The following is a 13,763-nucleotide window of genomic DNA, read 5'->3' as shown; positions in this document are numbered from 1 at the left end:
AGGGAGGAGCTGAACCTGCTTTTTTCAGTCAGGCCAATAATTTTTCTGACCTCATTAGCATCTGTGTGTATTATGGATACACCTCTCATACATACTGTTTAACTTAGATTAACTTAGTGTAGATAGCATGAAAAAAGAACTTTTGTGCACATCTGAAGTTTAATATTTGTACCTTATTTTATTTTTCTACTTGAAGTTATTCTGTGTTTCATGACTAGGCCGAGTGGCTTTGACAAAGATTCCAAGAAGTATTAAAAACAGAGACATTAAACCTATTTATTAAGCTTTATTGGTACTGATAGGCCAATTTCTAGCTTCAGAGGTTAGCACTTTCCCTCTGTTTTCATTGTTGTCAGTGGACAAGTTTGTATGAGTATTGTATTGATCCGCTAATCATCATATCAGAATTACTGAAATGTCAGTCTACTGCTGTTGTTTTGTAAACATAATTACAAACGTGTGAATATTTGTGTGTTACCATTCTGATTTCTAATTGCTCTTTAGTATTTGTGCATAATGTCCCTCTGACATCCTTCTTGTGCACATCATAAACATATGTGCAGAAAGAAAATAACCACACGTGCATACCTGAAAATGCATGCAAACACACACATTTAAACTGTTAAACTCTCTCTCTCACACACACACACACACACACACACACACACACACACACACACACACACACACACACACACACACACACAAGAAAATTAATGAGCTCTCATTCATAATCCAGGATAGAGAGAGCCATATTCACCCTTGGATGGTTTATTGACTGATTTCATTTATTTGTGTGGAATAAATAGGAGGTAAACATTGGCTCGCGCTCGCATTTTCTGCGACACCCTCGCTGCACAGCATTCTGGGAGAAATGATCCCACCAACAGCAGGGTCACTGATTGGCTACCGCGTCAGTGTGTGACAAATTACCCAATGAGAAACAGGTTACCCATTTCCACAAACTAATTAACCTGGCTGATAGTGAAACAAATTATTACATTTATGTAATATTATTTCACATCTGTTGCTAGACTGCAAAAATCTTTATCCCGAGGGGCTCACGAATGAAAGCCAAAGTCTATGACATGGAATTACATCAAAATAAAAAGATTCACAATAATTTATAGAACAGTACCTGCTGGCTAATTAAGTAGTAGTATTCTACAAATAGAAGAAGTAAGTCAGAACATTTCTGTGAAAATTGATACACAATAAAGCAAGTAGAGGTTTAGTCATTGATGATTATACAATCAAACACACACACGGGTCAATCATCCCAGCAGGCCTCACTGTATTGTGATATCCTTTAGATGATAACCTGCTATGTTCTGTGTTATATTTCTAGGTGATGAGAGTTTGTTTCACGGGGGTGACATAAGTATTCAGTTGTCTAAAGGAGAATGGTATAAAACTGGATACATTAATTACAGCATGCTGTCTAAAGTTAGCCTGTGATTAACAGTAATTGGATGTAATATAGCTAACACTTTTTCTTCATGTAGGTGAATGAACTTTCTGTATGATTATAAAAGTATAGGAACACTTGAATCCAGACTTGTGTAAAATAAAATAAAAGTGTTAAAGAATACATTTAGCATAACACATCCGGAAGACTGGCAGGGCCATTTTCCATAAATCCTAAATCCATGTACAAACAGTCCTCTGTATGTTTTTTTAAATTATTATTATATTTTTTTCCAAAATCTTGGCTTTCAGGGAAGTTCTGACTGACATACACAGAAATCTGTTCACATAATCATTTTGCCTTTCTCCAGAATATGGGTTAGGGACTTGCCAATATGATGTTGGGGAAGAGGAATTACTTAGCTTGGATTTCACAATAGAGAAAATATTGTATTGTTTTCAATATAATATAAATGTATCTCTAACACAGTAATGAAAAAAAAAGTGTAAGAGCAGCTTGCACTTCAGACATGAGTGCATCCATACTCCTCGTTTAAAGGTGAATGGATACCTTGGAAATCTCTGTTGCCAAAATGCTGACCAAAATGCTTGTCTAATCTAAAAGTACAGTTGTATCAGATACTCGCTGGCAGGCACTCACATTTGAGATATCTACTGTTACTGCTCTAGTTTTTTATAATCATGGGAACTCTAAATGTAATTGATTAATTCTCTCATTAGAGTGCTTAAAGGGCCTTTTCCACTGCACTTTCCACTCACTTTGTTTGGAGATTTGCAGCTTCATCAGCAAACATTGCGTCACTAGGCTCCCTTGATTAAAACCTGAACTGCAACTCAAAGGTCCGCCTTTAATGTCTATGTTCCATTTGAAGATTACATTTCAGAAGTGGAATAGAGGTGTGATGGTTAGGACTCTCGCCTCACTCTGGGAATGTCCTGGATTCAAATCTGCCTGCTGGTTGGGGCTCTCTGTTTGGAGATTTCATGTTCTCGCTGTAACTGCGTGGGCTCAGTCTGAGGACATTAGCTTCCTCCTACATCTAGCAACATGGTGAAGAAGTGGTGATTCTGAGTTGGCCGTAGGTGTGAATGGGAGTGTGGATGGTTATCTGTCTCTCTGTGTTAGCCCTGTAAAAATTTGTGACCTGTCCAGTGGTTCTACCTCATCACAGGTAGATTCAAACCGCCTACAAATCTGAACTGAGTGAGCACAAGATGGATGGATGGTTTACAAAGGAACTATATTAATAAAAGGCTTTAACATAAAATTAATAAAAAGGCTTTCCCTAAACTTGACTGTTACACAAACAGGTGCTGCACAGGAGAAGCTCTAAAGCCAACCAAGAAACATTGACTTCAATTGCCAACTGTGGGCAAAATGACTTTTATTTTATTTAAATTTTTTCTGACCATAGCCTTTTGCAAGAAAAGTGCATTATTTACTGATTATAAATAAACTTAAACATGATGTGTTATTCCTAACAACGTAAAGTAAAATGATGCACTTGCTGTGTGGAGCACAAACACTCCAACACACATTTTGTGCTGCACCTCAGTGGCAGCTTCGTGTCCCGTTTCCACACTGGAATACAATCAGAGAAACTAAACACTGGAACATATAAATATCTGTATATATGTAGTTTAAGGGATTTCAAAGGCCATTACTAACTGATGCTTTAAATTAAGCTAGCGCTTTGTTTTGTTTTCAAAATTCCTGAACTTATCACTGTGTATTTGCTTCCTGATAGAAAATTTAAGACAACAAAAAACCAGCTGCCTTAGATCAGGCCTAAAAAGTAGAATTCGGTAATGAATTAATACAACACTGTGAAGTGCACTGAAATGTGTACGGCATAGACTCCATACAAAAAGCAGGATCTCACAGCTGGTTGCACAAATGCTGCATTCAAGTTCAGCCTGTTTCTCACTGTTTTATTCTTTTATTACAGAAAGCAGACCTTTTAGATAGTGCCATCAGGTCTGTTGTCACATTTAGGTCACTGGAGCAAGTTGGAAAGAGTCCGTGAGATTTATAAACCTTGTCTAATTGATGTTCCAGGTGAGATAAATGATGGGTATTACTTTATAAAGCCTGTTTTATAAGTATTATCAATTTACCTAATAAATATAATTGAATTTAGTCTGTAATTTAATTCTGTCTGCTTACAACTAAATCTATAATTTAGCTGGAAACAGACAGAAGTGCTTATTAGTGTATTAAAGCACTCACATTTGGAGGCTGGCATAGAAGCAGAATGAGAGATTAGTCAATAAAATGCAGTCATATAAAAATATGTGAAAATGTTATATTGATGATAAATACTGTACACCAATAAAAGTGTCTTTATTATTCATAATGTATCATAAACATTTTATTAAATGCTTACATGTTGCTTGTAAATGCCATTCTGTGATGCAGCCATAACGTTTGGGGCTTTGGAGGTCATTATTTGTGCTATTTGTATAACAAAAATAACAAAATAAAGAAACACACCTTTGACTCTAATTTGTCAGTTTGGTCTTTACTGAGATTGAGTTTGACACGCTTGATCTCTCCTAAATTACTAATGTGGATTCTGGATTTTGAGCATTCAGTGTGGAAGTGCTCATATAGATATATATCTATATATATATCTATGTGTGTGTGTATATATATATATATATATATATATATATATATATATATATATATAGAGAGAGAGAGAGAGAGAGAGAGAGAGAGAGAGAGAGAGATAGATAGATAGATAGATAGATAGATAGATAGATAGATAGATAGATAGATAGATAGATAGATAGATAGATAGATAGATAGATAGATGGATGTAAGGCAAAGAAGTTAACAGCATCACAAATAACTTTTTTTTTTTTTTTTACTTAAATAAGTTTATACCAGATAGAGAATTTGATACAGTTAACGCTAAACAAAAATTTCAGATTCATCACTACAATCATTTAAAATCTAAATACCTTTTGGACTGAGCTTGTAAAGAAACGAGGGTTAATTCGTGTTGTGGCATAATTGAAAATGGTTTTTATTTGATCATTTACACTGAATTGATATAAACATGTCCATGAAACAAAACGGTTCAAACATTTAAGAAAGTCATAGCTGAGAATAAGCACAGACATAATTTTGGAAACATAAGTTATCACAAACTGACCAAATGGGAACAAGAGTGCTTCCGCTACACAAAACATCCTATATAACAGATTATAGTTAAGTCACTTTCAATGTCTTAATTCAGAGTATTTCCCCCCTTTTTATTTTTGCTTTGGACAGCACATGCAGTCAAGTCTTTAATTTATTTATTTTTTTACCCCCGTTCCTGTCAAATCAGTCTCCCTCCTGGTGAATCGTCCATGTTTTCCTTCTTTTAAATCTCCAGGTGTGTGGCTTTTGCGTGGCCAGTGTGCATCCCTTTGGTCTTATAGAGTTGCATGCTGTGCAGCAGGAGGGGGGGAAAGGGGGAGATTGAATCTGTGATCTAGTTTTTGTAGTTAAAAGTATCCACAGAATTTGTCTTCAAAAACCTTCAGTCACCGAGCAAATATAACCGAGTGCCCCGCGGCAATCATGGCCAGGGCTGGATGTGCCCAATAAATAAATAAATAAGTGAATAAATACCGAACTCACGCATCGGTTCGTTTAAATAGAGAAATAAATAGCTGATCGAGGCTACATGCGAAATGATAAATTATAGCCTAAAACAGAACCAGTCCTATGGTTAATAAAGGCCAAAGGGCCCAATGAATAATGTCAGTTCTCCCCCTCTTTCTCGTGAACTGGGTAGAAGAAGAAGAAAAAATGTTATCTGAACAAATATCCCGGGTGTATTTGTCCCACTGTGCCTCTTTGGGTGGACTGGGTGGGTAAGAACAAAATGCACAAGATCTCTGTAGTTGGTGAAAGAAAAGCTCGTAGCGCTGACCGTCGTCACTAGGTGAAGCTCATGGATACTGTGTGCTCCAGCGCTTTGCGGCGCAGAGAGGCGATGCTTGTCCCTCTCCAGACGTCACTGTCCGGGGAGCTACACAGCTGAGGCGACCCGGTCACGTTCGTCGGGCCAGATAGAGACGCGGGGACCATTCCGGGGAAAGTGGGCTGGTAGAGGTGCGACTGCAGCCCGGAGCCGTTCGACGACATGTTGGATAGACCCATGGAGTTGGGCGGTGGTCCGGCTCCAAGGCTGCACTGAGACAGGGACTGCGCCATGGCCTGCTGGCGGCCCAGAGCGGGCGGGAGCTGCAGCTGAGACACGCCAGGCATACCTGCCGTGGCCCAGCGGGTGTCGTTGGCGTGGAAGGAGCAGAGGCTGTCGCCCATAGCCGCTGCTGCCGCAGCTGCGGATGGGAACTGAGGCAAACCGTGGTGCGTCGGCAGCAGAGTCCCCGGAGCCCGGAACACGTTGGTGGTCTTCTTGCGCTTCTTCCACTTAGCCCGTCGGTTCTGGAACCAGACCTGCAGACAAAGACGGGAGGAGTCAGGGGGAGCTGAGTCAGTGACTTTAGTGACAGGTCACGTTACCAACGCTGGGAGCACCAATAATAATAATATATATATATATATATTTTTTTTAAAAAGGTCATGATATCAATGTGTGATCATGGAAATGCACCAGCAATAAATCACAGCAGAAATACACAGATTTATGAATTTTGGTTAAATTCTCAAATAACAGCTGTTTGCAGTAATGAGTGAACATTCACATTAATGTTGAAATGACACTAAAGAGTACCAGGTTTTATTTTTATATTATTTTAATTATTCATTGCCGTTGACATCGTGGTGCCGATTTTTTTTTTTTTTTTTTTAAGAAAGAGAGAGAGAGACCTATTTATTTTTTTAAGGTTCAACCAGATTTTTATGTTAAATATTTTCTACTTTAAAGTTATTTTGTGGGCTATTTATTATTATTATTATTATTATTATTATTATTATTATTATTATTTGTAGCAGTAGTAGTAGCAGTCGTCGTATAGTTTGAGCCACATTTTTTCAGATTCCTGTGCTACATCCGGCCTGGGATAAAAAAGGCAATGTTATTGCTGCTGTAGAGCGGTGGTTTGCTCTGTTAGTCCCGGAGTCCCCGTGCTTCTGTGGGTCTGGCTGTAAGCGGGCGTCTATGATTAATGTGAAGATTTGGTTGAGAAAGTGGGGCGCAGTAATAAGAACGGGACAATCGCACTCTCTTTCCCCGGAGTAACCCAGCCGTGAAATCCGGCCTGAAATGCATTACACTTCAAAGGAAAGAAAACGCAATTTCTCATCCCCCCTTAAAAAACAGAAATAAAAATGAGACAGGGTGCATCTTCAGCGCGTCCGGCATTAAGACGCAGACAGCGGTGACAGGCCCATCGCTAAATCGAATCTGGATCTTGCTTCTTATTTTCAGCGCTGTCATAATAGCAGATGAGCGTCATTTCGCTAATTTTGATTTTATGTAAATGGCGGAGGGACTGAATGGACTCTTGCAATAATAGTAATGATTATTATGGGGTATTATTTCACATGCGAGCGATCCAAGCGCAATTTCCGTTCTCATCCAATAAGGCGCAAGAGTGAGCCACTGAAGTGGCAGCATTACAGCGAGAATGAAATGCAGTCTGATGAAGTTGTAGACTGACCATCACTGTTAGTTCAGGACTGTTAAAAGGTTGATACGAGGCGATTAATCGAGTATAATAAAGCTGCCGTCAGCATTTGGTTCCCTGTAGATGGATTACATGCGGCAGACACTGGAATTTGGGCCATTTTAATAAGTAAACATTAAAATAAAGCAACCTCGGTTTTTAAAAGAAAAGTGATATTTTATAAAGTTTGAATAAAATCAAATCAAATACTACAAACAACCCAATTAATGCACCTTTTTTTTATAACGAAAGAATGGCATGTTAGTATCAAGCTTTTTTAATAACACCTGCACTCGTTATGTTCAATGCGAAGATAAACCGCAGTGTGTGTCAGACACATTAACATTAAAAATAATTAAACTATAAAAACCTAATAATATTAATAATAGGCGGATGCCATAAAACGTCGTTTATTTTATTTTATTTTTTACAGTGACTACAATTCTGTGAAATACTAAAACTTGTTTTTTGCATTCCTTCTTAGGCAATATTTTTGATATGTCAACCAAGCAATAAGCTTGATTATTTGCACAAATTGATATAACACATTCCTCTAGCTTAGAATTTGGTTTTTGTGAGAAAAAATAAAAGAGTAAATTAAACAAAAGAATCTAAAATCTTAACCCTGACTGCTTTTTTTGTTTTTTGTTTTTTGTTTTTGTTTTGCATCCTAATAAAGTGTTTCGGTAAGCTTCCTCTAAAGAGCCGTTGTAGCGTCTGCAGAGTAACTTAAATGTGTTATGTTGCAGTAACTATTGAGCTCCAAATGAAAGCATTTGGGCTTTTTTTTAATAGTTCAATATTTAATCACTTTAATGTGCAGGTATTATTTTTGTTGCATTTTCGGTACTCCGGGAGATTTTATTTTTAACGCCTGTATGTTTCAAATCTGGGCTTTCAAAAGTTCATTTTCTTTATTTTCATTTCTTATCAACATCACACTCCCAGCCGCCTCCCACCTGCACTCTGGACTCCGTCAGGCCGATCCTCAGAGCCAGTTCCTCCCGCATGAAGATGTCAGGGTAGTGTGTTTTGGCGAAGCTCCTCTCCAGCTCGTTGAGCTGCGCCGGCGTGAAGCGGGTCCGGTGTCGCTTCTGTTTCTGGGGCTGCTGCCCTCCAGACTGGTTCGGGTTGTTGTTGCTGTTGTTGTTCTGCTGCTGTTGCTGCTGTTGTTTGTCCTGCTCTTTGCTGTTCACCTGCACCGGGTTGGATCCCCCGCCGCTGGTGATATCGTCACCCGGGAGCATCGTAGTCCCTTCCACGCCGTCCGGGCCCGGGCCGAGCTCCCCGGAGTGTCCCGGGTCAGGTCCCCCACCGCCGAGCCTGCATTTCAAAGCCTCCCTGTGGCCCAGGAGCTCCGCGGCATCCTTCATCCCTGCACAGACAACCGCAGCAGGTGAGAGCTGCACATTAAACACTTGGTCTATACAGGAAGGAAAAGGAACACGTTAGGCAAATGCAGTGACATATTCAAGTGCACACAACAAGCATGCCTTACATGCGAAAAGGCGAATTTAGGAGCCGCTGAAGCATTGTTTAGGCTGCAGTAGAGGATGAAGCAGTTGTTGTGCATGCTTTAAACGCCTCAACACAAATACAGACATTTAAAAAAAGAAAAAAAAAAAAGAACAGAAACAGCCACTGCAGCTATTTTCAAGAGACAGCATGCACATTGCAATCTGCTCCTTAAATACTCTTCATTCAATTTGATCACACTGGTATCTTGGAAAATTGTTAAATCAAATTACGCAGTAATATAATAATAATAATTACTTTTCCAATGAATTAAGCGAGTTTAGCTCACTTCAGCCCCATTAAGATTACATAAGAAGCAAATTGACCATTTCTGAGCTTGATTTAAGATTAGAAGTTCCTCCAGCTTACAGTAGAGTTGAAGACCGGAGTTTGGTGATGTTAACTCACCGAGGCGAGCATCCAGGAGGTCGGCATGAGATAGCATTGCGCACCGCTCCAGGGCGAAATGCTATTCCCAAAAAAAAAAAAAGGAAACGAAAAAAAGAAAAAAATCTCTATGACTTTAACCTATTTAAGAAAAATATATAGCCTAAATGAAAGCAAATTCGGTTTGTGGTTAAAAGGGAGGTTCGTTGCATTATAATGTAGTTTAGCGAAATGGGGAGGCGCTTAACAACGGAATGAACCCATGAGCTTCTCCAAACGAGGACCAATCAGAGTTGAAGCCTGAGGTATGTCAGCTTTAGCCCGAGACCCGAGCACCCACTCCACCTGCTCCTCCTCCTCCTTCTCCATCCTCTCCATCCACAAGTTCATTCCTCCTCATTCCTGTAATTGGCTTTGATTTCTCCCCCCAAATTACATCCAATAAAATAACCTGATTTAATATCTGAGCGAAAGCTTCGACCCGCTCAAGAAATGTTGGATCACCACAATATTTGTTTAATTGCGCACGCTGCTCTGCGTGTGCTTTTACAGCAAGCCACTCGGACAAGAATTATTATTACTCGTATTAGGAAGAACCACATAAAGAGATACCACATGACAGCTACGAGTCTGCATCTTTTAATACTGCTTGTTCTTGTTCATTTTTTTTTCTTTTTAGTCAGCTTGACGATATCATCCACCTATTTACGACATTAAATACCTCTTGGAGGTCAGACTTTTTTTTCTTTTTTTTTATTTCCCGTTACTGGAATCAACTAACTTTATTTGTGACCAGGCTAATGTTCAAGGCCAGCAGGTTTATATAAGATTCGTCATATCTGAGCACTTTGAAATAAAAGCAGTATAAAGTGGATGTGATCTCCTGTATAGTTCCAACTGTCAGGCAGGGAGGGACTCGGTCTAAATGATGTGTGAGCAAATTAATTCAGCGAACAGTAAAGTGAGGATGCTCGCCTTTGATAAAGGGACACAGTCAGCCTAATATACCCGAAAGTCTGACACCTGAACAGATAGTCTGACAACACGGGCAACCACGTAATCATGTTTCCAACACTTTCAGGTGGGGATGGGGGGAGGCATCAGTTGTTTTTTTTAAAAATCATCTGTCTAAATTATGTTGAAGAAACAAGAAAAAGCTTTTAAAAATTAACTGAAAACTCTCTTTGTCAGTAAACCACCATTAGACTCAATTAGCACGCCTGCTTTTTTATTTTTATTTTGCTAGCCTACACACACATGCACACAACAGTCTGCTACATTATATATTTAAAAAGAAAAAAAACTTAAGACAGATGTCGGAACGTTTTGAGAGAACCGGTTTATTTATTGTGTGCTGGGGGGAAAAATAGAGACACAAAGGAGGCGTCCGAGCGTGAACCCGGGGCTCGATTGGGTCTCTTTTCTTCGTCCGTCCGGGCTTCAGTTGCCTCCGCGCAGCTTTTATTTGCATGCAATCTGGTGGCACAAGTGACACACTGGGAGGGATGGGTGGATGGACGGACGGAGAGGAGTCGTGCTGTTTGGGATGTGGAGGAGATTTTTTAACAAAGGGGGGAGGGGGGGGGGGACTTGGAGATATTTCTCGTCTCTATTTTTTTCTCTCCAAGGCTCCATTTGAAAGCCGGACTTGAGGTAGCTGTGAAGATTTTTTTTAAGCCGGAGCTAACCGTTTTAAATCCAAATTTTACAAACCAAAAAGGGTCTATGTCATTACTGATCGCATTAATACTCGAATGCAGAAGTGAAATATATTCTTCCTCTGGCATCGTGTTTGAGGAAGTTTTCCTGACGCCCCCAAAGCTGTGAGGATCATTTCAAATCCTCACAATCCCCGATGATGGATCGTGCGCTTCGTTTTACGACTTGTCCAGAGCTGCACGCTTTTATAGCTGTACAAACACGAGCGAATGACTCCTCTCGTTGCGGCAGGTCGACACAACGTGAGAGGTGATGATGACATGTCAAGCAGCGTGAGATATTTGTGCTGAATGTGGGCCTGAGATACAAAACGAAAAGGGAAAAAAAAACGAATCCTAAAAATTTTATGCACAAACATAAAGGAGAGGAGATAGTTATTTTATGGATGCAAAGTTTATTTTAATGTATTTATTATTAAATATCAGTGCTGGGAATATTGGCCCCCATGTTTATTTAACTGGTTTAATTGTTTTAGATTGTATATAATGATTTAGCCATTACCGAGAATATGAAATCAAAAATATTTCATGTTTTCAGTGCAATGGAGACTCAGACATACATCTTGAATTCCTTCTTAATATTATTACTGTTAGTGTTTACTTTTATATAACAGTGTATTTCATTAAATGCAACCTTTCACCTTACAGCGTGAATAGATTTTATGTGTGTGTGTTGCTGCTGTTGGCTAATTAGGGTAAGCAAATGACCTAGGCACAGCTATTACTGCGTTTATCCTCCTGTAAATTCTTCTAACATGCTCGCATCAATCTTTTCCGTCATATAAATAAAAATAGACAAACAAACAAATCCCCCCGCCCCCGCGAAAGTTAATGCGGCGCATCTGAGTGGAAAGTAGACATTTTCACGCATTGTGGAGATGAGAACTGAGGACTTTTAATAAAACTGAGAGTAAAAAAAAATATCTGAAAATAAAAATGTAACACTGCTCGATGTGGTGTAGTCAAACCCATGTGTTATTGCTGCTGGTGGAGGCACTTTTGATAACAGGCCAGACTTGAACCCGTGACCTTCTGGTTCACAGTGCAGGCTCTCCAAACCATGGCCCAGGCCACTGTTTGCAACTTCTCTCTCTCTCTCTCTTTCGCTCTCCCTGCTTTGCCTTTGCAGTCTGGATTCACTCAGTTCGAGATTTCTGAGGAGCAAAACAATTGATCTTCCATCTGCACGAGCTCCCGGTTTAACAAATGAGATTCTTGTTTCACGCAGCTGATTTGGTGGCTGTCTGGGGTATTTGGAGTAATAAGTTATACAGAGGCGAGGGAGCTGAGAAACGGCTGCAGCTGATGCTGCAACTCGGCTGCAACCTACAGCTCTCCGCTCTGCGTCAGGCAAAAAAAAGAGAGAAAAGAAATGAAAAAAAAGGAAAAAAAGAAGAAGTTTGACACAGACAAAGTTTCAGGAGCAGAATATGACGAAAACAACGTGTCGACCGAAATGACTGATGGGGGCTGTGCGTAAAACCATGTAGCCTGTTACATAATATCCTACTTTAAAACATTTCCTTAAATGTAAAATCACTGTATGCATAGAAATTTGAATATGTATGGCTCTACCCACTTTATTAACAGTAATCCACAGTTTGCAAATAAAGGCTACTGTCTACAGTATAGGGGAAAATAAAAAATATGCCACAATTAAGTGTAGATACTTCAAATAAAGAACAGGTGAATAAAAAGGAACCTTTTTCAGGTTGGAAATGGCTATCGAGCATGCTCCGAAGTTATAACAATTAGCTCATTATGGAGTCATTTCTGAAGACTTAATTGGATTTCCTGATAAGTCACGTGACTCTGGAAGGCGCGAAATGAAACTTCTAGGTGACAGCTGTAAAAAGCAGCGACGCAGGGTTCCCGTGCATCTCAGAAGCAAATGTGTAGTCCACTTTGTACTCAGTCTGAGAAATGTATTACTACAGAGCAACATGTTTACAAAGCACGCAAATTAAAATGCATTTCAACGGATTAACCAGGAAAAAGCTACATCTGCCATGCCACTATTAGCCACGACACGGGGCGGTCGTGGCTCAAGAGTTGGGAGGTCGCCTTGTAATCGGAAGGTTGCCGGTTCGAGCCTCGGCTTGGACAGTCTCGGTCGTTGTGTCCTTGGGCAAGACACTTCACCCGTTGCCTACTGGTGGTGGTCAGAGGGCCCGGTGGCGCCAGTGTCCGGCAGCCTCGCCTCTGTCAGTGCGCCCCAGGGTGGCTGTGGCTACAATGTAGCTTGCCATCACCAGTGTATGAATGTGTGCGTGGATGACTGGATATGTAAAGCGCTTTGGGGTCCTTAGGGACTAGTAAAGCGCTATATAAATACAGGCCATTTACCATTTTATTACGTCTGATTAGTGCTTTTATTTTTATAAGCAGTCTACGCGAGTATTTCCGTCCACTTGAACACAGGATTTCGGGTCAGTGTTTTCTCCACGTTACTTTCTCATCCGGCCACGACACGTTCCGAGCTGTCAGCAGCAGCCTGCGTGGGTCCTCCGGTCACACAAACCCGCAGGTGCAGCGCCCCGCCGCCGCATCTCATGCCTCAATTAGCGCCGCTGCCCTCTGCACGGACTCGATTAGGCCCGTGATTTATCCGAAAGAAATATAATTATACCTCCAAATAAAATAATCAGCATTGAAGAGCGATTTCCTTAACGAGATGGAGCGGGGTAGATGTCACGGAGTAGCAGCGCCTCATTAGGGCGGTAATGAGACTTTGGGGTGATCCCGATAATTATCGAAATCTGTAAAATAAGGATCAAGTCAAATGTAACCTTAATTTGTCTGGCAATTGAGTTCATTTATTAGTATGACTATTTAGGAAGGACTCCCTCAGCCTTAATGTAAGGTGTCATTATTTTAGGCCATCTGGGTAATAGATGTAACTGCAGAGGCGACATTACAGGCCTGTTTTGTCATTCATGGCTCACACTAACATTTGTCATATGACTGACAGGGTTACCAAAAGAGCTCTTGCCTTTATTGTAGATATCAAGACACAGTCCATTTCACTGCTGCTAACAGGAATAACAGCACTGTTAATGCCATTAATCTCATTAATCTATGAGA

At 40.2% G+C, this 13,763-nt stretch overlaps 1 protein-coding gene across 2 annotated transcripts; it reads right to left on the bottom strand.

Annotated features, from left to right (window-relative positions):
* Positions 1-4,299: 4,299 nt before the first annotated feature.
* On the bottom strand, positions 4,300-10,308 carry otpa (orthopedia homeobox a). Of its 2 annotated transcripts, none has more exons than XM_086302588.1 (3): positions 8,944-10,308; positions 8,019-8,434; positions 4,300-5,887 (listed from the first exon to the last, which is right to left on the bottom strand). In XM_086302588.1, the coding sequence occupies exons 1-3, from the start codon at positions 9,017-9,019 to the stop codon at positions 5,366-5,368; spliced, it is 1,014 nt and encodes a 337-aa protein (XP_086158714.1). In that variant the 5' UTR covers positions 9,020-10,308; the 3' UTR covers positions 4,300-5,365. The 2 variants fall into 2 exon arrangements, with proteins under 2 accessions (XP_086158714.1, XP_086158715.1); XM_086302589.1 differs by having other exon boundaries at positions 8,983-10,308.
* Positions 10,309-13,763: the final 3,455 nt, after the last annotated feature.

The sequence above is a fragment of the Aulonocara sp. 'chitande type north' Nkhata Bay genome, linkage group LG7 (assembly GCF_057382095.1).
Source record: "Aulonocara sp. 'chitande type north' Nkhata Bay isolate Kocher_YH1m ecotype deep benthic linkage group LG7, A_spYH_male_GT1.1, whole genome shotgun sequence".
In the NCBI taxonomy this organism is placed as follows: Eukaryota; Metazoa; Chordata; class Actinopteri; order Cichliformes; family Cichlidae; genus Aulonocara; species Aulonocara sp. 'chitande type north' Nkhata Bay.
Note: the sequence above shows the minus strand (reverse complement) of the source record. Positions and strands in the feature narration are given on the sequence as shown.

Excerpts from the sequence above, each read along its gene's own strand:
- otpa (XM_086302588.1), bottom strand. The coding sequence starts at position 9,019 with ATGCTATCTCATGCCGACCTCCTGGATGCTCGCCTCGGTGAGTTAACA. Across the intron at positions 8,435-8,943 it reads CTCCGGTCTTCAACTCTACT|GGATGAAGGATGCCGCGGAG; the intron begins GTAAGCTGGAGG and ends TTGTCTGTGCAG. Across the intron at positions 5,888-8,018 it reads TGACGGAGTCCAGAGTGCAG|GTCTGGTTCCAGAACCGACG; the intron begins GTGGGAGGCGGC and ends CTTTGTCTGCAG.